Below are 26,366 nucleotides of genomic sequence, written 5' to 3'. Positions count from 1 at the left end.
ATAAAATAATAAACAATGAAATTACCAGTTCTGCATGTGATGTGACCAACAACTCTCATCTATTAGTTTATCGCATTGTTTACACTGTAATGGTCAATGACTCAATAGTCATTCTTCCCAAGTAATGTCATAGATCCTGCCAATAATATATACTTTGGTTAACTTAAATCATTATTTTCAACTACTTTTTTGACGTTGTCAGGAACATTAATCTTCTAAAACATGTGGGATTGGACGTGGATTATTGGCCACCTCATTCTCTTTGCCTATATCATTCTTTATTTATTTGTAACCAGAAAAGAACAAATTTATTTTGGCACTACATATATAACCACATGACACATTACTGCAAATTAAAATGTTCTAACTCTGATTTGGGATTTACATATTCATTTATTTATGACTTCACCGTGAACTTTACTTATTGGGACTAGATTTTTTTTTTTTTAACAAACAATATTATTACATTAAGCGGATGAGAGAGTTAATTAAGCCTTACAATGTTATAACGATAATGTGTTTTAAATTTACTTTTGGCGAAAATCGAACATAATATCTTTTACTTCCGGTGAAGAGGTGTACCACTAGATTTTAAATGTACAACTTTGAGTATAGATTTTAATGTACAACGGATTCAGGGTTTCATAGTTGAAACTTGAAACTTCCAACTCTAATGAGATATTTAAATATATGGAGATTTTGGTCTTGTTACATTACACGGTTAGACTAACAACATTTCCAGAAAATGAAAACAGAGAGAGGTTCAACCACCACGTGGTGATTCAATGGTGGGGATGAATTCCGAGCCCATATGTCGTATATCATGTTTTGCTTAAGTTCAATTTCTAGCACTGGTGAATCGTACAATGATGGTAAGGGGAAGCTGAACTGCCTTTATGAATCTTCCCGACCCTCGAAATGATGAGTTGTCATGACGAAGCCACTTGATCCCCTTTTTAGAAGAAAATTTAAAATAAAATAAAAAAGTCAAAGAGGTTCATTTCGTGTATGGGTGTTGAATTCTTTTATGGTGCTATTAACAGCACTATTGAAGATTTTATTGTGAATTCTTCACAAGTATCTTTTTATGAAAAACCAATGAAAATAGTTTAAAAACTTTGAGTTTTAACGATAAGGACAAAATAAAGGGCAAAGTGAATAGTGAATAGTATCAGAATTGACTTTTTAGTGTAAAAATATGATTTTTTGTTAAAGTGAACAATACCGGAAGTTTTTCATTAAAATTCCCATTTTTTTTATGCATCAAAAGTTTTGTGTGCACAATAAAATTTTTAAAGTGTCAAATAATAATCATACCTTTTTAATAATCAAATAAAGTTGTGAGAGAGGGATCCAATTTCTGAATCTCGAGTTATAGATAAATTCACTTAAACACTATATAAAACTACATTGAAGTTAGGTTTTAAAAAATATATTGGGGGCTTTTATTTTTAAAATGAGTTAATTGAGCTTAAAACTCTTGTGACTTTAATTTATCACGTCAATCAATGGATCTGCTTAAGCATTTTTTTTTCTTCAAATGCATGTACATGTTTAGTATATTTTCACATGATATTAACGGTTTTGATTACATGTATACAGTATACATCCACCATCTGCTGCTAATAGTCAGACCACATACCAAGTAATATGTTTATAAGTTAAGTGCGTGTACCGGCTAATCCATCTTATTAATTTAAATTAGAAAGGATATACATGTTTAATGGCCTAATTGGCTAATTGGGTATTGATTGACAGTCTAATTGAAGAGTTGCTTTCAGATTAAAGGACTAGCAAACAAACCCAAAGGCTAGTGGGAAGGAATACAAATTATATCAAGCTAATCAACCTGACATAGCTACTAATTAATATTGTACATGCATGCATACATGAAACTCTCATCTCCACAAACATAATTTACCCTTACGTAACCACACTACCTGAACAACGTATGACAATTCAAAACCAACCAAAGAACAACATAACATGCAAAGTTTCAATTAGATGGAATAGACGACCAATGGGAGTACTATTTGAATTTGACAAGTTCGCAGGAGGATGTTGCTCTTGACATGTCCACATTCAATGTTTACAAAATATACTAGCTATTAAAGTTTTTCAAACATAAATTGTATGATCTAATCCGTAAAAACATGTAATCCCCTCTATTTGTCATATTTGAACCCTATCATTCACATCATATGTCCACATTTGTAGCTATATCAGCTCTCCATGCATTAGCAATTTATCGTTGTTGCTCTTGAATTTGATTACCCAGTTCATCATAATTTACTTTATCTTTAGATTTATCATCAAAACGACACTCCTTGTGAAGAAAGTTGTGCAACACTACACAAGCTAATACTAACTCTACTTGTGTTTTAATTGGAAATGGAGGTGTTGACTTAAAAATTGTGAATTGAGATTTAAATACACCAAATATCTTTTCCATTACGTTTCTCAAGGAATCATGTCAAAGATTGAACAACTCATTTGCATTTACGAGGTCACGATCATTACTAGCAAAATCCTAAAAATGATATCGAACACCTCGAAATAGAGCTAAAAAGTGGCGACAATTTGAAAATCCATAATCCACTAGAAAAACTTTACCTAATTAAATTTAAAACACATAAAGTTATGATTTCTAGTACATCTAGTATAAAAATAACCAATTACATGAATACAAATCTTCACTTTAAGTCTGTTCCTCCTTGATACAACATCATCTAGATGGAGTCATGAGCTGAACCCTCCCATCCGCTAAGAATATATATGAATTCCAAATCAAATTACAAGCAGCTAATACATTTTGTGCTATTTTATCATGACGATCACGATAGCTGGCTATTTCAGGTCTCAATACCATTGCTTGTATGTGTTCCATCAATAGGTTGAATTAAGTATCATGTGCTCTTCCCTCCTCCTCCTTCCTCCTCCTAGGGTTATGAGCAATTGCATGATCAGATCAACTGCATGTTTGCAAAAATCAATGAAAATCTTCTTTCAGTATTGAAGCTGAAATTTAAACTCACTTGGGCAGGTACATCACGTGTTAAGATACGAGTGGAGAGACACTTAAAAAACTCTCCTTCAATTCTGTTATGACATGTAGTGTACCAAGCACATATGTTTCGAGACCACTGAAAACTCTCTCGATATTTAAACCACTTTCAAGGTCAACATTTACGATTTATAAATACAAAGAAATTGTTAAGTTTAAGCAAGAAATGCATTTCTAAAAGCTGTTGAATATGGTGCATGTGTGTTATTCCACACACTACTACAAAAGAGGCTATCACTGGCGGTGTAAAAATCAACAAGAAACCCCAATTACTGTCGGATTTTTGGTAAGAATCCAACATCAAATCGTGCAATGTCAGATAAAGGAACCGACATCACTGCTAGCGTCACGAAAAGGGTATTGACATCGGTTAATCCTCTTAATCGACCACCAAGAAGCAAGGTAATATAAAATATAAAAAAACAACAGCATCGGTTAAAAGTGACATCGAACCTTACGTTGGTTAGAAGCGACATTAAATTCTGATATGATGGCGGTCCTAACCAACATCAAGTAACAATTAAACAACTAAAATATCAAGCCTACTGTCGGTCCTAACCTTCAGTGATTAAAAATCCATATCTAAAAGGTTCCTGGTTCCTACATCAGCCTTTTTCTCCCTCTCTCTCCTTGATTCTCATCACATTTCAATCACTTTTTCTCTCTATTCTTTTTTCCTTTTGTCAAATTTTTCTTCAACTATGTCAATTGAATTGCCCATTTTTCATCAATTAGATCTAATGTGCTCGACGGTGGGGTTGTAAACACAAGGCAAGCTTGTGCCAATTTCACTTATGCTTGATTGCCGTCGAAGATTTTTCATCAAATATAAAGCTCTGTCCGGATAACTATATATTGTAACTAAATTGATAACACCAAATAAACTTCAGAGAGCCTGATTTGAAAAATAGCTATACCTGAGTCTTTGATAACACATCCACATAAAAGCCTTTGCAAGTTGCTGCACATTCAGAAAGCCTATGAGGGATTTCTCTAATTAGCTTTGCTTCTTTTTGTAGTTCAGTTCTCTCTCGATCAAACTAATTGATCGTTCGGTTGTCTCTTCAAATTATGGACATCTTGCTTGTAGTTCTCAGTTGAGACCTGAAAAGATTTGATAAGTGAAAACAACACATAGAACTTAAGCAATAAATAGAAAAACAAAGGTCAGGGAAACGTAAGAAAAATAGATGAAAATTAGACTGGCAGGAGCTTCGTCACATGGTGGGGAGTCATTTGAAGGTAATCAAGGTCATCTATGAAACCTTTGTTCATTTTCAACCATGTGTCTTCATCAACCACATTGCTAAAATCATATGGAAAAGGGTTAAAACTGGGCTAAAAGCATATGGAATGGGAAGTGCTAAAGATATCCCCTTGAGAGAATGTTGAGGGAAGGACAAGAAGAAGGGGAAGGGACTAGCGGTGCAAAGAAGGATGGTGTGAAGGGAAGAGAAAGATGGGTTTTAAGTAAGGGTTCAAAGTTTCAAAATTCGACGATGTTGGTTAAAACCGACACCACCCTTCATTGACACCACCCTACCCAGTTTCGTGTGCAAAACTAGCGGGAAAATTCCCGCCCAAATATTGGATACACTATCAATCAGATGAGACTGACCTTAACCTGCCCACTAACAAGAAGTTTGAAAATATTTAAAACAAATGGTGTCGGATGAAAACGCCAAATAAAGTATTTAATGCGACAGTAACTTTATGTCGGTTGAAAGCGACACGGTTTTCTTTTTATATGACACCACCATTTAAAAAGATTAAGCTTGTAATCGGACATTAACAGTCTATGTCGGTTATAGGCGACATAGACAGTTTATGTTGCTTATACCTGACAGTAATTCTGACACCATGTAAGAAGGGTGTCGGAAATGTCTTATCCGCTAGTATTTTATATAAAATCGACACTAACCACCGACACAATAAACCACTTTTGTAGTATAGAGAAAAAATTATGCTCTTTTGCACCCGATTTTAAATTAGAGTAATTTAAATTGGAAAAAAAAAGCTGTCAAATGTGAACATTGCTTTAAGGTACTTCTATATTATGCTATAATAATAACATTTTCTGTTGACGAGTCAACGTAAAAAATGTTCTACAATTCCTTGAATATTTGTAGAAATATATTAGAATTACAGAAGTATTGTGAGGCTGATAACTCAAATAGTTAATAGCATTTATTTCATCTGATTATAGTTTGTTCAAATTGCATAATATTAGACAAAAAAAAAAAAAAAAAAAAAAAAGAAGAGTATTATTTTCAGTAATGCTATTCGTATCATATTTTTATACCACATTTATATATCACCTTATGTGAAATCTGATGTGGATAGCCACATCATTTAAATTAATCAAAATTTAATTTAAATTAAAAACCATTTAATAAACCAATAATTAAAAGAAAAAAAAAGAAGCTGGAATTAAAAACCATTCAATAAACCATTTCGCTTCCTGATGAACTCACAAAATATGCAATATCGTCCCTTACAGCTGTGATAAAGACCATCATACTTCGTTAGGAGGAAGAGATGAAGCTAAAAGAGAAGTTTGAGGAAACACGGAAGGAGTTTTTGCATAAAAGTCGGGCCTTCGAACATTGGTACCAAAAGTACACGCAAAGGCACGCTGAAATGGATCAGGAGAGAGTTGAAGATGCAATTCCTAAGGACCCGGTCTCAAAGAAGAAATTCATTGTTGAGAGCTTGAAGAAGAGAATGGAAGAAGAATGCGAAGCTCACCACAGATACTGTATCCAGGTGAGGGAAAAGTCACTTGGGGGTCTCAAAACTTGCCTGCCTAAGATCTTTCACGCCATGATAGACTAGTCACTTGGGGGTCTCAAAACTTGCCTGCCTGAGATCTTCCACGCCATGACAGACTACGCTAATGCTTGTTCCATTACTTCGTCTGCTTCCATCAATGGCGAGGCGGCTGAAGAAAAAAATTGCCGTGAAAGAACTGGCATGGAAGAAGAAATAAGAAGCAAGATTGAATGGGAAAGGAAGGAGTAGACTCCTTGTGACATCCCACATCGCCCAGGGTAGTGATCCTTAAATGTATATTCCCATCCTTACCTAGCACGAGGCCTTTTGGGAGCTCACTGGCTTCGGGTTTCGTAGGAACTCCGAAGTTAAGCGAGAAGGGAGTTAGAGCAATCCCATGATGGATGACCCACTGGGAAGTTGCTCGTGAGTTCCCAAAAACAAAACCGTGAGGGAATGGTAAGCCCAAAGCGGACAATATCGTGCTAAGGTGATGGAGCGGGCCCGGGAAGTGATCCGCCCCCGGGCCGGGATGTGACACTCCTCGTATGCCACAATCACCATTTAATTCCAGTTTTTTTTTTTTTTTTAATTATTGGTTTATTAAATGGTTTTTAATTTAAATTAAATTTAAATTAATTTAAATGATGTGGCTGTCTACATCAACGGCCACATAAGGTGATATATAAATATGATATGAAAACATAATAAGAATAGCATTACTGAATTATTTTTGTTTCCCTTAACGCCAATATATGTGAAAACAAAATGGAAAACGTGTGACCTCTAGGTTGAATTTATTGCCAACAAAAACAAAAGAGTATAAATTACAAAAGACAAATAAATTCAAGGAGAAGATATATACTAATTTATGATAGTTTCTAGAAGTTTTTTATTTTTTGGTATGGTTTGAATGATTTTCAAGAGGAGCACCAATGAAAAAAATCGAGGCTCCTGTGGCTCAGCATGTCCAGCAACATGTAACCCAATCACACCAGACACAAGAATAATTCAAAATAAATAAAAGACAAATGAGAAAGAAAATGAAAAATTTGTGGGCCCCCACCCATACACTGGTCCATAGAAAATGAAGATCTTTGAGGGTTTGGTAGTCCTCTACCTAACATTCAAGCATCCCTCGACGGCGGCTGGGAGTTGGGAGGGAGGTGAGACAAGCAATGCGCACGTGTGTGGATAACAGCCGTCGGATGTCCACATCCATTTTTGTCTTTGTCTTAGGTTTACCATATCACTTGAAGATGCTTGTATTTTTAAAGCTCAATTAATTGCACTTCACTCCATCTGGTGACATTTGGCCCTCTGAGAATAAAGTTGATCAAATTCTTGTTCAATTCCTTGTTAATTTTTTTTATTTTAACAAACGATATTATTTATATTGAAGAAGATTAGTAGGTTTGGTCTCACAATAAGCTAGCAATAATGTGGTTCAAATTCTTCTTTGTGAAGAATCGAACTTAAGACCTTTCACTTACAAGTGAAGAGAAATATCATTAAACCGTAGTACTAAGTGACTTGTTAATTAACTTTTTTTGGGTAAATTATAATATCATGTTTGGGTATGTAATAGTTTGGGTAAATTATAATATCATATTTGGGTATGTAAATACTAGTATATTATATTTAGGTGCTCTTACTAGTAGGGCAAGTAAGTATGTTATGTTTACTATAGATAAAGGCACAAAGTAGGAAAAAGACAGGAACAAAATTTCCCTTACACCTCTCTCTCTCTCTCTCTCTCTCTCTCTCTCTCTCTCTCTCTCTCTCTCTCTCTCTCTCTCTCTCTCTCTCTCTCTCTCTCTCTCTCTCTCTCTCTCTCTCTCTCTCTCTCTCTCAAAATTAAATTTAGGCCACAATAGCATTACTGATTATTCCTTCAAGTTAACCACTATTTTTACATGACACTCGAATTGCATAACTTTTATTACATGAATGTCAGATTATTGTCATGTAGGTTATTATTATCTCTATCCATATATCAAAAAGGCATGAATTGGCAATGTTTCATAGAAGATAAAGTTGCGGATGTGTTAGCTAAAATGAGGGATTGATCGTGGTACATAGATTCAAGTTCTTGTTACATATCACTACAAGAAAACTGGCTACAGAGAACACCGTTTCTATTGGTGTCAACTGCTTCATTGCACACTGTTTTCGGTGTGAAAACCTTTTAGCAACCATGCAGCCACTAAATCATGGTCGAGCAGTCTCCAATACACAATCGCCACTGTTTATAAGTCGGTGGTAGACATTAAAATTTAATTAAATAGAATCAGTTCCTAAGTGTGGTGTCGAAATTCCATTGTCTTAGAGTTTTGTCATACACATGGCGGTTTTTCACTGACCAAGGTGTGTCATCCGTAAGATAGATGACAAAATAATAATCCCAAAGATATTATCTATGAGATAATTTCTTGGGATGATGATGAAAGTATCATTGATTGATTGTGATGAGGATTCTTTACTTGTTTGAGTTGATCTTAAATCAGTAATGTATTAAAGATACGATTTAGTAAATAATCATATTTTTAATGTCTTTGACTTTTCAGTCTTCCCACGAGCAAGGGAACTGGGTGGTATCATAGTATGCTGCTCAAGCCTCCAGGTTTGTTAGACTCCGTGAGAATATTTGTGGACCTTGCACATTTAAAGTGGGCATTCTTGTCTTCTTCGAAAATAAGTTCACATGTCTTTATGTTTTTTAAAAAATAGCCGCCAGTATCTTGATCACCCAAATTCTAATTCCAAATTCATGGTTTATGTTGTTAGAGATTCCAATTTCGCACCCAAGTTCAAGCCTTCGTTCATTTGTTTCCATCCCAGAAATCATCACACACATGTATTCAAAGTGACTCCAGTTTTATTTCTTGTCTGATCTCCTCCACCTACTCCTACACTGTCTCTTCGCGTTCTTAGAGGAATGGTTGAGTGCAAATTAATGGAGCGCATGCGTGTGTTGGTCACACATCTTTCGTGGGAGTAATGTTGTTGTTGATCGAATTGGGGTTCGACTTCTTCTTCATTTACTTGGTATGACGCGACATTGTCGCATCTTTTGCCACTTTGGAATCAAATTTTTAGTGTATCCCGATTTATCGCTCCCTTTTGATGTGTTTTTTCTTAGTTTTCTAATCTTTTGTTGTACTGTTTTGCATGTTCTTACCTTTTCTTAGGTTCTGCTTTGCAAGGATCATGTTTCACTCACTGTTACAAGCTAAATTTCATGAGTAAAGTTGAGATGAAATGTTGACGGAACATATGAAGTTCAAGGGGAATTGGGACCATTGTAATCTAGCATCAGATAGAGAAAGTGACACTTTTTGACACCTATTGAGTGAAATGTGTATCACATGCTTTCTTGATGGAGGTAGTTGACGAATCCTTTCAACTCCATCTCAGTAGCGAAATTCAATTATTATGCCAACCTCTTGGAAGGGTTTTAGTTTCGGTCTATTTCATTTGCCTGGGCTGATTACGGTACATGCAGATTATCGTGGGACAATCTACGTTGAGAGTATGAATTTCACATCAGAAAAGAAATGAAATTTGTATGCGTTTATAAATAATTGGATTATTCTCCATATTAGCAATTGGTTTTATGGTAGAACATCAACATTCTTCATGGTATTAGAGTAAGTTGTCTCGCACATGAAATCCAATGGTCACACTTGCTCCACGCCATCCTATTTGTGTTGTCCATCAGCTGATATATAATACTATTAGTAAAGATATTTTAAATACACGTTGCGCCATTCGAGCAGCTGTCATACTTAGGTAGAATTTCCTCCTTGCAAAACCTGCCTGCAAAGAAAGGGTGTCCATGTCCTTATTTATTACATATTCCAAAACTTGTACTTGAGCAAAGTGGGACTATGCTAGCTAGCACTCCCTCTCAACGCCACTCCACCTCCACAGAGGAGCATTAGAAGGGGTGTGGACCACATTCATATCTTTGAATTATGGCTCTTTTTGTTTTGGCTATATCACTCCATTATTAAACCCTAGCATCTGATGTCCATGCATTTAGGAGTTTGCTTTCAATAGTCTAAACTCTGAGTAGTCCCGTTTTTTTATCTATTAGATTGGTAAGTAAGAAAAAAAAAAAAATAGTAATGAAAGTAAGAAAAAAAAAAAAATAGTATGTTCTTAATTCAACACAACCATTTATTTTATGTACTACTGTCGAGACTATTGAAAAAAATTGATACGTTTAGATTGTCACCATTGAAAACACTGTAGCTAGCTCAAGTTGATAATTGCTATGTATCAAACATCACTGTACAAAAACACTCTTTTTTTTTTTTTTTTTTTTTTTCCAGTCAAACAATAGATTTGTTAGATTAGATGTTAGATTGTCACCGACGGGTTTGAACCCACACCGTCATGTAAGGACTCAACCTCTTTCCACCACTGCGGTAAATGGCCACTTACTTATTTTTAGTTCTAAATAACTATGTGCCCATGTGTTATAAATTATAATTGTGACTTTGACATTAATTAGGGATATGTCGACGCTTAATACGGTGAAATCATGGGAGGTGATAACTATCTATGGGCTTGTTTAGAAGCACACCCTTGAAGAAAATATTTATGGGTTCTAAAAGTACTTAAAATTCTTCTCTATAAAAAAAAAACATCAGTTATGTGCTTCTTGTAGAAAGCACTTCAAGTGCTTTTCTAGGATTCACTTGCATTTTTACTAAAGATTGATTTTTTAAACATTTTCATAAAAAAAACATTTTCAATCATTTTAAAAACAATTTCAATCGAGACCGACCTATTATTTGATCAAGTGAAAGATTGGAAATGTACACACACTAAGTTTGATTTTCGTCTCCCTTGTAAAACTTATGCCGGTTTGTAGCTTAAGTATTGATTTGAATATCACCTTTAGCATTTTTGGGTCAAATTCTAAGAGCGTTGTTAGCTATTTTAAAAGCAGTAACAACATTACTAGTCGTCGTTTTCTTTTATATGAGTACTTCTGGTTTAAGCCCTTTTGTTAGAAGTTAATTTGTTATAAACAAATTAAAATTTCAACACAAACATTGATGTGGTTTTTGAAACAACGCCACTTGGAAGAGGTGATTCTCTTGAAAACACTTCTACCACCCATGAACGCTTTAAAACTTTTTTGTCAAACATTGTCAACATTAATTTTAGTTGGCAAGAGCCTTTTTAGAAGCATCCCCAAGCAAGCTTTAGAATTCATAGCATGCTCTGCTAACTGATGAACTAAGAGTATCTCCAAGAGAAGCTGTAAAACCACTTAAACTCTATTTAAAAGAGTCAACTCTAAAAAACTTGTTTCCAAGAGAATCTCCAAAGGACTTTTATATAATAGCAAAGTGAATAATTGTTCTTTAAATTTTTGTAGTCATTGATCATATGCTAAATGTAAAAAAAATACAACTCAATTGTTCTTTAAATTTTTATAGTCACTATTCATATGCTAAATGTAAAAAAATTACAACTCAATGGTGGACTCGTGAACCAAGGAGTAACGGAAAGAGAGAGAGGTTTTAGTAAATGAATGAGTGAGTTTAAATTGTCAATAATAAAATATTCAAAGTTTGTTAAAATAGAGATTGTTCACTTGTTAATTTAACAAAATTTTAGAACTTGCTCTTGAAAATACTCTAACAGTAGCCTCACCAAACTAGCTAGGCTAATTGGGTTATTTTCAAAGAGAGCTCCCTTCCATAAATTCTCAAAGGCACAAAGCTTAACCAAGGCCTAAGATGGGGTGTGGAAAAAGTTTTCAACCAACAATGGACGCACCTCAGTTATAACCTCATTATCTCAAGGCAGACCTCGTCTTTCTTTGCATCACTAAACCACCAGGAAAGCGCCGAACAACCTCTCCAAGATAAAGGTTGTGAGGATGTTGATCACCTAAATGTTAATGGTGATGTCCTATAAGTTGTTGCCAATGGGTCAAGCCGTCACCAAAGGTGATCTCGATCTAGGTTCAATTTAGTGAAGAGTGTCGAAGTGTGTAAAGATTGGTGTATTGAGATATTTTTTTTTTTTTTTTTTTTTTTTTTTTTTAGAGAATAGAGAGCGAATGAGGTAGAGAAATGCGGATTGGGATCGGAGGTGATTGTAGGAGTGGGTTTTTAGGTTGACAATTTTTTTTTTATTAAGCACTAAATTGTTAATTTTTTTTTAATTTAATTAGACTTGTGTGACCCATTTATATGTCATATCAGTACATAACAAAATTTTTGATAAAATTGTGACGAAATGATTACATTGATTTGAGACACTTACTTGAGGGACTACATTGATCAATTTTCAATTTTAGGGACAATTTTGGTGTCCCAGGAAATTTCAGGGATTATTTTGATGTCATGGATCAATTTCAAGGACCATTTGTGAGAAAAAAAGACTTATGGGGCCCATTTATGTGCCAAATCAGCACTTAACAAGTTTATTAACAAAACTGTGACGAAATGACCACATTAATTTGCGACATCTATTTTTAGGGACTACATTGATTGATTTTCAATTTCAGGGACCATCTTGATGGTGAGGGTCAATTTCCGAAACCATTTGTGATAAAAATCCTTATTTTAATTGTCTGTGGTTCATCGATTTTTTTTTTAGTACCTACAGATATTCAACATTCAAACATATTTGACTGTTTATTTTGATTTAATTAACGGCTTCGGTCACTCAATTTATTAGTAGATCAAATATAATAATCAAATTTGTATTGGTACGTAGTGCCTTTAGGTATCCAAGGAAATATTTTGGATAAACAACATGGCACAATTAGGTTGTGAATAAACTACCACGTGTAATTGAAGATGCAGGATAGATAATTGGACCCTGTCCAAACTTGTGCCAATAACATTTTCTTTCCGCTCTTTTGTGCACCGAGGATTTGGCTCGGATTTGAGCTAAATTGCACAATGAATCAAGTGATAAATACGTATCGAACTTATCATTTATGTGAATTAGACTTGAGACATTCTGCTTACCATGTTCCGTTGCTAGTAGCAGAGTCAAGGTTTTCAACTTAAGGTTACATTAAGGCCATAGAGAGGGCCCTTTTGATAGTTATATTATTTGGACCTGCTTTCAAAACCCAGTAACAAGTTGGGTCAGGAAACCACCAAACAAGGTAGAGGATTAAATCTTTACAATCATCTTTTGAGTCAATCTTCGAGTACTAGTGGGACTTTTAAGGTCCAACAACAAAGAATATACGCATGAATATTTCTTTCAACATAACACTTCACATATGCTCTCAAGGTTCTACGCTTATCGGCCAACGACATAGCACATCTGCTTAAGTTAAACCGTATTGGACAACTAGTTCACACACTTAATTCGGTACTAAAATCCGGCAGATCGACATCATGGAAGGTGAAGGAGCTTGTTCACGCCTGAGTCGAGAGCGTCAACATTTCTCCTCAAGATTTTTCTGGTCATGCATTAAGGAACCAAAAGAAAACCGAGATCACAAAACCACAGCCTTCTTCAGGTCAAGGGAATTCTGAATTCTTAACCATGCTTGAATATATGATGAGACATTTTTATCAACCGCCAGCACGTTGGTAACCCGCCGAGCATACAGCAGGATGAAATGAACCCTTGATTTCAGCGCAAGTGGCCACCGGTACGGTGGATATGGTGGAAGGCAAAAGCATAAACTATTAAACACACATAGGTATATAACCAAAGTAACTGTTAAGGATACAGCTGCAAGGCTAGACTGCCAGCGCCCTTCATTTCTCCGTTTAATCTGCCAAAAAAGGAAAATTCAACATCTTGCTTATAAAAGCCATCGTTTTGAGGGACCTAAAAGTTTAACCATCCTAAAACCAAGCACCCAACAGTGACATAAGACAGCGTTACTGAGATACAGCCAGCTATCGATGCAAGGCATCACCAGATTTGTTCCAGCACAGGTAAACACTTCCTTGAGTAAGTACTTCCGTGACCGGTTACAACAAGAATATGTGCCACACTGTTAAAGGAAAACATAATTTGGCAAACATTATATGTTTCTATATAACTCATTGACTGCAAAAATCCTTTTTCCAGATGACATAAATTAGTAGGGAAACAAATAACTCCATGTTTTCGCTCGTTCGATTGGTAACAAGCCATCAATTTATATGAAGAAACCAAGTTGATGAAACCGCTATTTGTGGTTACCGCTATTCAAATTACACAACCATATCACATCATATGCATCAACAATTCTGCGTAATCATAACACTCGGAATTGTAATCTCCCAACATCTATCGAATCACAAAACGAGATGATCAAAGCGTTTAGCAAATACCTGAGACATGAGTTTATATACCGGTTTCCCTTGGTACCAGCATCAAGAACTGAAATTGAAAATCCAATCACATTGTCACCTTTCAATTTTATTTTTCATAAATTCACCCCCAAAATTAAATATTTATTATGATTTGTGTAAACAGATACCAGATTCTTGAAGGCGGCCAGCAGCTTCACCAAAGCAATGCATGTGATCAACTGAGTTGCTAGTAACCTTCGTAATTAGAAAAATTACCAAATCATTCAATTAGGGTTTAATCAAGGGAAAATTAAAATTTTCAAAAAAAAAAAAAAAAAACAATTTTTTCCTTCCGTTTCATCACTTTCTCGATAACCAAACACAAAACAAAATTGAGATGGAAGGAGGGAGAGACCTCCGAGAGGGCCAGGCGGAGGGAGGCGAAGAGGGACGTGAAGCTGTCGGCGATGGCCAGGGAGTCTCTCTCGACCACTTCGAGAGCTCGGAATAACTCGGTCTGGTTCAGCAAGGTGGGTTTCGAATCGGTGCGATCGTCCTCACTGGGGTCGAGTGTGGATTCGGGACAAGTGGACTGCGGATCAAGGCGTGGCTCTGAGATTGGGGCTTTGGAGCTCGTCGGACGGGGCAGTTGAGGTGGTTCTCCTCCATCTTCCTGCATATTCCCGCGGGTTTTGTTCCTGGTTCCGTCCGTAACCGTCAAGAGTCAACTGTTAACAGAACCAAAAATAAATAGAAAAAATAAATAAAAGTAACGGCCCTAGTATATTTCTTGGCACAAAAAAGGACTGTTAGTTTATTTTAGAAATTGATCAAAATGATTATTATTTTTTAATTACTGAAAAGATGAATTTTAAATTTTTTTATTGATATCTTGTTGAATGTCGATATTTATTTGATGTATTGGTGAACATCGATATTTAATTTTAAGCAGTTTAACAATTGAGATTTAAATTCTACTCATCTTAAAGTATCTCTAAAGAATATATTAAAATGCATCTTAGAGCATCTGTGCATTAGTTGGTACTAACTATTTTGCCAATCGTTTGGTACTACATCAGACTAAAAAGTTGATTATTTATACTGCAGATAAGAGATCTTGAAATTAAAAAAAAAACTTCAAAAAAATAGCAATCGGCACACACGCTACATGTGTGCAACTAAATTTGTTTTTTTATTTTATTACGACTTATCATTAATAAGCACAAATGACAACTCAAAAAAAAAAAAAAAAAAAAAAAAAAAGACAAATTAAAAAAAAAGAAGAGAAAAGGTAGGAGAATGTGGGGAATGTAGATAGAGGAAGATGATGAGAAAAGTGGGGTTTATTTATTTATTTTTTAATTGAGAAATTAGGTTTTCATTTCTATTTTTATACTCCATTGATTAAAATCTTATTCCTTTTTAATTTTTGATCAAGATTCTTAGGTTTTAATAAACGTCATTTATTTAGTGTTAGAAACATTACATTTAGTATATATTTATGACTAAACTTTTATCATATATTTCTATTTGTAGTTTGTACCCATTTTTAATTTGCAACCCTTTTTTTAACTTGTACCAATTTTCTTTTAAATTTTAATTTGTACCATATATTAATTTCTTTTTGTCCTTTATTTTTTTAATGGCTAAATCGTCAAAATGGTCCCTGAGATTTACATAACACATTACCTTGGTCGTTGAAATTTCAAATCAATAGAAGTGGTCCCTAAGATTGTCTACCATCCATTATTTTGGTCATTCCATTAAAAGCTTCGTTAAGTGTCCCGGAACTCTTGGCCGGAAGTTTGGGCAATATTCAAAGCTTCGTAACTCAATCATTTCTTAACCAAATTCGACCCATAATATATCAAAATGAAGATAATAAAGTGTAGAATAAGATTATACTTATTTAGATGCCCAATGGTTGATGGAGATGGCCGGAAAATAGCCTCAAAGTTGACTGGTTTGAGGGAAAACTGAAAAACTAAACGTTCATAACTTCTTCAATACTCAACGAAATCAAGTGATTCAAAAACGAAAATCATACAATTCGATGAGACGAAGAGAATGGTACCTTTTTGACAGCTAACTAGTCATGGTTTGGGCAGAAAATGACTCGAAAATGGCTAACTTGAGACCAAGATAGCCACTTTCGAGCCGTTTTACGGCCAAATAGAAAAATGAAATCTAATAAAAAAAATACGGAACCACCAGAATCAACGGCGTGAGCCTGATGGCTCTGATATCATGTTAACTACATTAGAAAAATTAAAGAGCAGTGAAGAATTGAGAAGATAAAGAGCTAGGGAGCCAACAGAAAAGAAAGGAAATGATCTTTATTATCAAAAGACTTGAATGAAGTACAAAATGATTCATCACTCAGTTATATAGAGTACAAAGCTTAGCTCCAAAGCTAACAGATATAACAAGCATAACAGTAATAACTAACTCTATCAATCGAACAACCTTTCAACAAACTCTTGATGACATGGCACTCTGATATGAATATTGCCAACACTTATTTTCTTGGACGAGATTGGCACCATCAACGAACTCCCCACAATCCCAGGCACTAGATTCAAGCTTTGCATACTTGAATATGTTACTATTTCGAAGAAACCATATAGGGTTGTGGTTTTTGGACCATTATTTAACCGTCGTGGTTTTTTTTTTTTTTTTTGTTAGATTTCATTTTTCTAGTTTATTTTCTCTTCAGATTTTCTTGAATTTTTCATCAAGTTCTTCGGTGTTTCCTTCTTCTCTTTGATCCCCGAATCGGATAAGGAAGCATAATCAATTTCTTACTCAATTTTTGTGGATGCGAATCAGCTGAGAATGATCACTCTTTTGAAGATCCTTGGTGCCACCAACGTGTTCCAAGCGGCTCTGTTTCTTGAAAGGGTTCATACTCTCAGGAAGTAGAATTGCTTGGCGATTTGATATGGGTTCATTTTTCATACTAAACTTTGTTCTTGCGAAGTTCCAAGAGCAAGATGTTTCTAGAAGATTACCTTATCCTTATTCAGTCCAACTCCCACCTCCATCTCACCGTCGCTCATCTCAATTTGATCATTGACATGCATGGATACAAGAAGATCTACAAAGTTCCCAAGAAACGTTTGAGCGACGCCGTGAGTTCACTGTTATTTGACCGACTTTTGCTGATTTGTGATCGAAACGGAGGTGAAGATCTTCGTTCATATCTTTTCTAGTTTGGGTAGAGATTCAAGGTTCGTAGAATTGTTAGGTTCGTTCATATCTTACACTCTATGTGTTTGATGGAGTGTCGCAGTCAAAGTTCTTTGCTTCAAATTGCATAATTGTTAGAGGTCGATGGCCATAAGTGTTGAAATCATGGAATTTGTAGATAAATGAGGTGTTTGTTGGGATAGAGAGGCCGATAGCCAAAAGTGTGTGTAGAATTCTTGTTGCGAGGTGTCTATTGGGATAGAGAGGCCGATAGCCATTTCCCTTTTATGTCCCACTTCACAAAGGGCGATAGCCAAAAGTGTGTGTAGAATTCTTGCTGTGATTTACTTACGAAAATTGAGATTTTATCGCTTCAGAAAGGTCGATAGCCAGAAGTGTTTGAAGGGTTCTTGCAAATATTCAATTTGAAATGTTTAGAGTGTTGATACAATGGTGGATTCAAGTGTCAAGATTGAAAGGTTGTTCGGAATGTTAACTGTAAAACTTCAAGATGATAATTTTGTTAAGTGGAGCTATCAATTCTAGTCACATGGTGAAGACAAGAAATACAACTAGACAGAGACGTTTTGAAAACTGGGCTGATTAATTGATGATGGGAGCAGAGGATTAACTGATACTGCAGATGCATGAAGACACCTTTAAGCACTAAGAACAGAGGATTAATTGATGATGGGAGTAGGGCTAGGAGTACATGGACAATAAGAATTTCATTGTTCTGTATTTCTCAAGCACTCATACAATCTTAAACTGGAAATCTCAGTTAAGATTGAGGGGGGATGTTGGCAATATTCGCATCAGAGTGCAATGTCATCAAAAGTTTGTTGAAAGGTTGTTAGATTGATAGAGTTGGTTATTGCTGTTATGCTTGTTATATATGTTAGCTTTGGAGTTAAGCTTCGAACTCTATATAACTGAGTGATGAATCATATTGTAATTCATTCAAGTCTTTTGAAAATAAAGATCATTTCCTTTCTTCTCTGTTGGCTCCCTAGCTCTTCATCTTCTCAATTCTTCACTGCTCTTTAATTTTTCCAATGTAGTTAACAATGAGATTAAGATAGTATCCCATCAGAAAGTTCTATAGCTTGCCAGGAAAAAGAAAACGACAATGACTCGTTCAAAACTTCCAAATGTGGAGCCAAACCTCACATGCAAGACCAAAATCTCACATAGAACAACATTTTGAGACAATCATGGGTGGTTTCGAGGTTTACCTTGATCATAGTTGTCAAGAACTTGGCCAAGGGAAATCGAGTCTGGATGGGGCTCCTTGAATTGAAAACTTGGGGGTTCGAAATTCACCAAACTAGAGCTTAGGTTGGTTCGATGTGGTAAGATGGTTTCTGTGATGATGGTCTCATCATCAGTGAATGAGGTTAAGGGTGGTGATGACACTTTGTGGTGGTAAACAAGAGAGTGAGAGATAAGGAAATCGGGGAGAGAGGTTGAATTGAGGGTTGACTAAGGGAGAGAGTGAGTTGTGAGTGCGTGTGTGTGTGTGTGTGTGGGTGTGTGTGTGTGTGTGTGTTTGGGTCAAGCCCAAACAACAAATTAATTAGGCATTAGACCTAATTAGAATATAATAAAAATAAATGGGCCAACTTGCCCACTTGTTTAACAAGTTTAGCTAGCAAACCAACAGTACCACAGTCAGCAGGCTGCGATACTGACAACCCATGTCTTGAAAAACAAGTTGTGGATTCTTGATGGTGCAAAATGGTAATTTTGCACTTCACCTTGAAACATGTGCAAATCATTTGTTACACATTCGATTTATGTCCATTCATGGTGATGAGTACTCCTTAAATAAGACGAGAAAAGAGACAAACTATGAAAAGCGTTCAAAGGTCCATGTAGGATTCCCATTTAGCCCATGAAGGGCATTTTTGTATTTGATATTGTTGGAGATAAAATACAATAAATTTTGAGGCGTGATGTAACATTGGAGATGCTTTAACTCTCTATAATATGTCCTAAGCCTTGTCTTACTATTCAAATCCAATATTTTTTTTTTTTTTTTTGTTTCTTTGAAATTGTCGTCAAGACTTCAACCCTCACCCATGCATTTTTTTTTCGGACCAAGATTGTCTCCCCTCCTGCTTTCCATCCCCTTCCATCCCCTCCTACTTTTTCAGCCATTGATTTCATACCAAGTTAATTTAATGCTCTAGATTTTGCCACCTCACCAACAACACTAAAACATCTATCAAGCCCAAATTTCCCAACGTTTTCTGCTGCCTTTCCACCCCCTCCTATCTGCCTTTTAAGCTACCTTTGTTTCTGAAATGCATTTTACATAAGCCTGGACTAGAGTACTAATACATGCTTCCAATACAAGCAAAACTTTTTTGCGTATTCAAAATTAATAAGCATGGATTGTACCACCAAAATATGTAGATTCAAAATTACACACAAAACATTTGTATTGCAAAAACCAACGAGATCCAAACCTATCTAACTCAACAACTTTGTCTACAATCTCTTGCACTTACAATAGAAGCAAAATTTTCAATTAAGCCTCTGGTAATGCAGACTCAAGAAGTCCAAAATAACAATAAATTGGCCTCTGCAATCTCTATGTATGGCATAGCTACTTCTGCAATAACAATAAGTTGCCTTCCCTTCTTCATCTCCAATGGTCACCACTTACATTCAAACTCAAAGCCTATAATCATCAAAATCAATCATTTGCCATCCTATCTGCAATAGAGAAAAAGATATAGGAGAAAAAAAAATCATCATCTCAAAATTTGTAGGATGTAGGCTTTAATTAAGTAGTACTAAAACTTTTGTCTACTTTAAAATTGTTCTCAATTACTCTATAAAAACAAATAATGGGACATGTTCAATAAAAAAAAAAGAGGACCCCAACACGATAAAAAAGAAAATACAAATCCTATAGCAAACAAGCAAAAAAAAAAAAAAAACATAAAGCACAGACCTGGGAAGACCCAATGAAGATGCAGTGGTGTAAAATGGCATAAGGATAGAGTTGCAAAAGTTTAGATGATCAACTTTGTTGTGATTGTGACCCAGAAATCAAATTGGCGGGAGGTGAAGTTCAGGAAAATTGGAAGAGCTGGGAAGGCAGATAGGAGGGGGGAGGTAGCAGAAAAAGTCAGGAAAATTGGGTTGAAAATGCTTTAGTGTTGTTGGTGAGGTGGCAAAATTTGGAGCATTAAATTAACTTGACATAAAATTAATGGCTGAAAAAGTAGGAGGGGATGGAAGGGGATGGAAAGTAGAAAGGGAGACAATCTTGGTCCTTTTTTATTTCTAATCAAAGTCTTGTATAATACCATTTACATTTGTCGGCATGAGTACATAGATATGGTGCTTGATTGGTTTCATAAATCATTTATTTTCTTTAAAAAACAACATTTTCAATTGAATTAAAAAAGTAAATTAACAAATAGGGTGTTGGGTTTCCACCCATGCATCTCAAGTTTGAAACTCATCCTCTTATAAATTATTATAATAGTTTCGAATCATCCCCTCTCCTTAATAATAAAAAATATATTTTTTAAAATAAAAATAAATTGGCAAATAGATTATGGCTTGTCAATTGAGATTTGAAATCGGAAAACCTATTAAAATGGCAAACTCCAATACCATTGCCAGTCATTGTTTTCATTGTAGAGATGCTCTAAAACTCAAGAAATAATGCTTACATTTTAACCACTAGCTAAAAGAAAAAATTGTGAAAAGTTGCCTCATTAAACAGTCAACATAACATGCATCAGGTCACAAATGTGAGAATATCATTACTCACATTCCTTTCATAATAATATTTGGGTGGTGCCGCTCCCCACATATTTTTTTTGTATCTTCCACATGCTTCTTGTTAATTTTGTTCCTCTTCAATTCACTTTATCTAACGGTCAAAAGTTAAAAGATATGTGGTGAAAGTAAAAAATAGTATGTGGATAGCACCACCCTTATATTTTTCAACTAAACGTTAAAGACAGTTAATAACATTTTCAACTGTTTAGGCATGAGTGCTGTTTAAGATGGGTTCAAAGCTTAGATCAAAAACAAAAATGTGGGTTCAAAGCCTTTTGTCTTATAAATGAATGTGTCTTTTGTTCGGGCTAAGTCACTTGTCCGACCACTCCCAATCCGAATAGTTTCATATGGGCTCTATTGCAATACGATATATCTCATTGAGAAACGCTATCAAAGCTGCTATCCCAATAGCTTCAACTGAGGGGCTGAGCGCGAGCTTTGTTCAGAGTTTGACCAGGGGATGGTTGAGTGTGCAAGAAAGAAACTACAACAAGAAATGAAAAAAATCACTGCTAAATCAATAACTAATTCAATAATTACATTTGTGCTTTTATTGACACATCCTGACCGAAATCAAGGCGTGCTGGCTGTCACCTGACCCATTGAAAAGTTATCGTGTGAGTTTTCAGAAACAAAACCGTGAGGGTGTGCTGGGGGCCCAAAGCGGACAATATTGTGCTACGGTGGAGTCGGGCTTGAGAAATGGTCCCGCTCGGGTCGGGATGTGACATTTATGGTAACATATCTCCTTAAAATTTTGCATATGTGAAATTACATTATTTTCCCTAATAGAAACATTCCTTACTTATCCTCGGCAATTAATGTGTTAAATTTATATATACTAAAACCCAAACCGGGTGGTACTGTTCTATAACAGTGTTTTGACGTAATTGCCCTTCGCTGCTGCTGAGTCTGAGGATTTTTCCCCTGTTTAGAACAGTGAATTTATAGCTTTGCCCTCGTTTGGTCTTATCTGTTGCTTATGCTTGGCTTCGACTTTGTTTCGTTTTGTTTTTAATGGGTTGTGTTTGTTTTTGCTACAGTTGCAGCACAGTTTTGTCAAGCCCACGTGTTGATCATCGCATGGTACTTTGATGTTGTTGTTAGCTTTTTGTACAGTAAAATTACACCAATGCTCTTTGTTGGTTGTCTTTGACGAAATTGGACTGCATTTCACTTTTTTTTTTTTTTTTTTGTGGTTGTGTTTGTTTTTGCTACAGCTGCAACACAGTTTTGTCAGGCCCACGTGTTGGTCATCGCATGGTACTTTGTTTGGGTTTTGTTTTGTTCCGTTTTGTTTCCTCTCATGTTCAACTTTGCTTCACTATTGCTTTCACCCATTTTGTTTCCTCAAATTTTCGTGCTGTTGCTTTCAGTCGGTGTTTTGTGCAATTATGCTGCCTGTGGTTGCTCGGAAAATACGAAATCAATGTAAGGTTTTTATTTACACCCTGCAAAGACATCTGTGTTTAAGGTGACGCGTTTTGAAATTATGTGCTTTTAATTCGAAGGATAGTGTGCTTGCTTATTGTTAATTATTTTTATTTCATTTTGAATTTGTTAGTTTATCTCTTGTGCATCTGAGTATATGATTCGATGTTTTAGACTGGATTTTTGTGGTTTTGATTTTGTGGGTTTTTTTGGGTGCGTGAGAAGATGTTATCCAATGGTTTGATTCAACATTTTTCCTCGATCTGTTGCAACTTTGTTGTCCCTGTGCCCCTTTGTCAAACTTTGTTTTCTGTTTTTTTTATTTTTTTTTTGTGTTGCTTTTGTAAAATTGAAGTGGGAGTTTGACGGATGTTGATGAATCCCGCAGTTTATCGGTAAAGAGAACAACACCTTTTGTAATGTTTGTAGTCATTTACCCACATATTCATAAAGTGGAGTTATTTTTATGGAGGATGGTTGTTAATCTTTTTGTATTGTTAATTTCGCAGCGTGTGGGTTGCTCGGAGACCACTGGGTTATGCTTTTGTTCACTTGGATCACGGTAGAGATGCAGAGGATGCAATTGGTGAATTAGATGGTATGTTTAGTATTTGGCTATTGATTTTTAATATGGGGTTTTCTTAGTTTATATCATTCGAATCCAGCATAAGGGAGAAAGATAAGTTCATCGGTAGCATTGTTTGTGAAGCAGCATAATTAGATGGTATCTATTTTCAAATGCATATTTCAAAATCTTCCTTATACAACCTGTGATTTTTCACAAATTATACATGTTCAACTAGGTCTAGGTTTCTTCCTTATATAATGTGGTTGTCACCTTCGTTGGAATTTCTTCACTTTTTGACATGTGAGATATCTCAATCAAAATAATGCTCATCATATAACGTATAATTTAGTAGAACAATATTGATACCGTTGCTTGAGTTGTGAGCATTCTGTTTTCCTCTTCTAGAATTGTCACTTGCGGTCTTGCTTTTTATGATTCATTGTTTTATTCTTTATGTCAATCCTTTACTTATGCATTGATGGGTAACTCTTTGGTTCTGTTTTTTGTTGAGCTTTTTAATTAGCCCAGGCTAGCTGTCCATCCCTAATTGATGGGTTTGGTTTCTGGATTAAAAATGTAGTTTCCAACTATGACATCTAAGAAAATTAGTCTTTTTTTCTCCTTTTCAGCTTCTTAAACATGATTTGCTAAGTGTTTATGTTTTTAATTTGTCTGTTTGCAGTGTGGGAAAATTCTTATTATCTCCTTGACTCTACAGTTTACTGCCTGCACACGTGTTTGACGTTTTGTTCCGCTTTTGGTAAGTGATGTCTGTTCTTTGTAATATGTGGTTTCTTTTTTAGTCTTCCCCTTTGAATCATTGCTTTGCTGCTTTTATCAAACGTTCCCTATTTGATAATAATGTTAATTCAGGTTTAACATCTTATATTATTTTTGAACTTAAATAAGTTCACAGTATTAGATTGTTAGTGGGGGTTCAATTCAAGATCACAATGCAATGTGCTTTGTTCTACAATTGTGTTCAAACGTTTTGGATTTCTTTCTTTATCTATAGATTTGCATTAATATTGTTTGTCGCCAAGTTAGTTCTCTTCCGTGCACATCGATATATAAAGCTTGAGATTTAGGTTTTCAATCATGTGATCCTCAAATGCTTTATTAATTAGTTGGTTAAATGTCTGGTGATCATTTGGGGCTATAGAATATTAAATTTGTTGTTAATGCTTTGAAATTTAGCTGAGTACCATGGATACCTGATTGTTTCAAATTTGTGTTTATTTCCGCTTCACATTAATGTAAAGTTATATTTATGGAAGGAAAAAAAAAACAACAATTTACAGCCATGCCACCTCACAGACATAGTTGTTTTTTTATTTATTTCTTAACTTATTAAAACTAACTTAGTAAGTGTTTTTCTTTTTGGTTTATGCATTTGCAGTGTGGGAAGGTAATTGATTATATCTGCTTAACCCTGCTTTTCCCTTTTGGGACAAGTGCTTCAGATTTTGTTGTACTTTTGGTAATTGATTATTTGGTTTCCTCTTTAATTAGCTTTTTCCAACTATTGTTTTACTGCTTTCATAATGTGTTAAGTGTTTCATAATAGTTATTTTTTGTCATATGTTAATTTCTGATCATTTGTTTTACTATCGTAATATGAAATGTTTTTTTTTTTTTTTGTCAAATTTAGTTCTTTAATTACTTTTGGTTGGCTTATTTCTTTTCTCAGTCCTTTTTTTTTTTGGAATTTCGAGTTTATGTAGTGGTTATCGGTTTTGTAATAGTTATGTTAAAATTATTTTAACCATTTATTTAATTAGGAATGAAAGAAATCAATCATTTCTTTCATATTTGTTTACAGATTTGTGTTATACTGATTCTTATCTTCATAAAATTTATCTCTCTTTTAATAGATTCAATGGAAACAATTGAGGTCACCCCTATTGCAAAATTGCGTCCTTACACTAAAGCGGAGAAAATAAAGATTCGTGTCTGTAGGATATGAAAATCTAGCATTTCTACAACTGTTTGCAAATACGTTACACTACAGTGTATCTTGATTGATGAAACAGTAAGCCATCATTCTCATAATTCAAATTAAGTATTTTAACAGTTATAGTTATGTAGTAAGTTTTTTTTATTTTTCATTGTTAGTTTGTTAATTTATATTTATGTTTATATTTTTTTTTAACAGTTTGATTTTTTAACATGTCTAAAGTGTTTTGTAAATCTTGGTTGTGATAGTTGACAAATTTTCAGTTAGTTTATTTACCCACTGTGCTCATTCAATCTCTCTGTACCAAAATATAATGTTTTTCGCTATTTACTTGCTCATAAGTCTTTTAATTATGTTATTATTCTTTTTTTTTTTTTTTTTTCTTCTTAATATGGCATGTGATCAATTACGAAGAACAATGCGGTTGAAGCATCTGCGTCAGACATCAATTATGAACTGGTAGCCTCAAAGATTGATTCTGGTAGTTGTTACGAAATCATGAATTTTCGCACAATCAACATCAGAGGACAGTATAAAGTGGTGCCGTATGAAACCCAGGTTATATTTACTGGTACATCATTGTTTAAAAAACTGTCTACCGTCTTTCCACCCATCCCTTGACATAGGTTTTTCCTACTAGATTTCAACATGCTCTATCCGCGTCTGAACAGCGATGATATTCTTACAGGTAACATCAATACGTGTGTATTTGTCTATATATGTGTGTGTGTGTGTGTGTGTGTGTGTGTGTGTATCTACATGTCCATCAATTAAAAACATTTATGTTGTTTTTTCACTGAAATGAGTTTTGACATTATTTTTGTATTAACTTTTTAAATTGTAAGATGTGATTGGCCATATAACTGCGGTCCAACAATTGGAATCAAAACAGATTAATCAAAGAATAGTGCAGAAGTGTGAGATACACATTGAGAATATCAGGTTGTTCTTTTCTTTAACTGTTGCAATTCCAATTTGTTAATATCATTTTCTCTATTAGGCTAGGAAGAAAATTTAGTGTTTGTTTCTCATTTGTTTTGTGCACAGAAAAGAAGAATTGTCTGTTACATTGTGGGAAAATATTGCAGAAGCTTTTTGTTCTTTATCGATCCAGAAGTTGTCTTTGCCGATTATTGTTGTATTTACAAGTTTAAAAGTCAAGATTTACCTAGGTAAGCTCATCTAACTAATACCCATTTTTTCTGTCTTTATTTGAATATGTTCTTACATTTCTTGCTGTAAACTGTTCCGTTATTTTATCATTATGGAATTTTAGTGTATTTGATTGTTACTCTTTAG

The 26,366-nt window shown here is 34.8% G+C and overlaps 1 protein-coding gene across 2 annotated transcripts; it reads right to left on the bottom strand.

Annotated features, from left to right (window-relative positions):
* Positions 1 to 12,963: 12,963 nt before the first annotated feature.
* LOC137713624 (uncharacterized) lies at positions 12,964 to 14,871 on the bottom strand. 2 transcript variants are annotated; one of them, XM_068452945.1, is made up of 5 exons: positions 14,531 to 14,869; positions 14,304 to 14,370; positions 14,155 to 14,203; positions 13,563 to 13,607; positions 12,964 to 13,286 (listed from the first exon to the last, which is right to left on the bottom strand). In XM_068452945.1, exons 1-5 carry the CDS (start codon positions 14,792 to 14,794, stop codon positions 13,220 to 13,222), a joined length of 492 nt encoding a protein of 163 aa, XP_068309046.1. In that variant the 5' UTR covers positions 14,795 to 14,869; the 3' UTR covers positions 12,964 to 13,219. The 2 variants fall into 2 exon arrangements, with proteins under 2 accessions (XP_068309046.1, XP_068309047.1); XM_068452946.1 differs by having other exon boundaries at positions 13,205 to 13,337; positions 14,531 to 14,871.
* Between the last annotated feature and the right edge of the window lie 11,495 nt (positions 14,872 to 26,366).

Source organism: Pyrus communis, chromosome 13 (genome assembly GCF_963583255.1).
Source record: "Pyrus communis chromosome 13, drPyrComm1.1, whole genome shotgun sequence".
NCBI classification, from domain to species: Eukaryota; Viridiplantae; Streptophyta; class Magnoliopsida; order Rosales; family Rosaceae; genus Pyrus; species Pyrus communis.
Note: the sequence above shows the minus strand (reverse complement) of the source record. Positions and strands in the feature narration are given on the sequence as shown.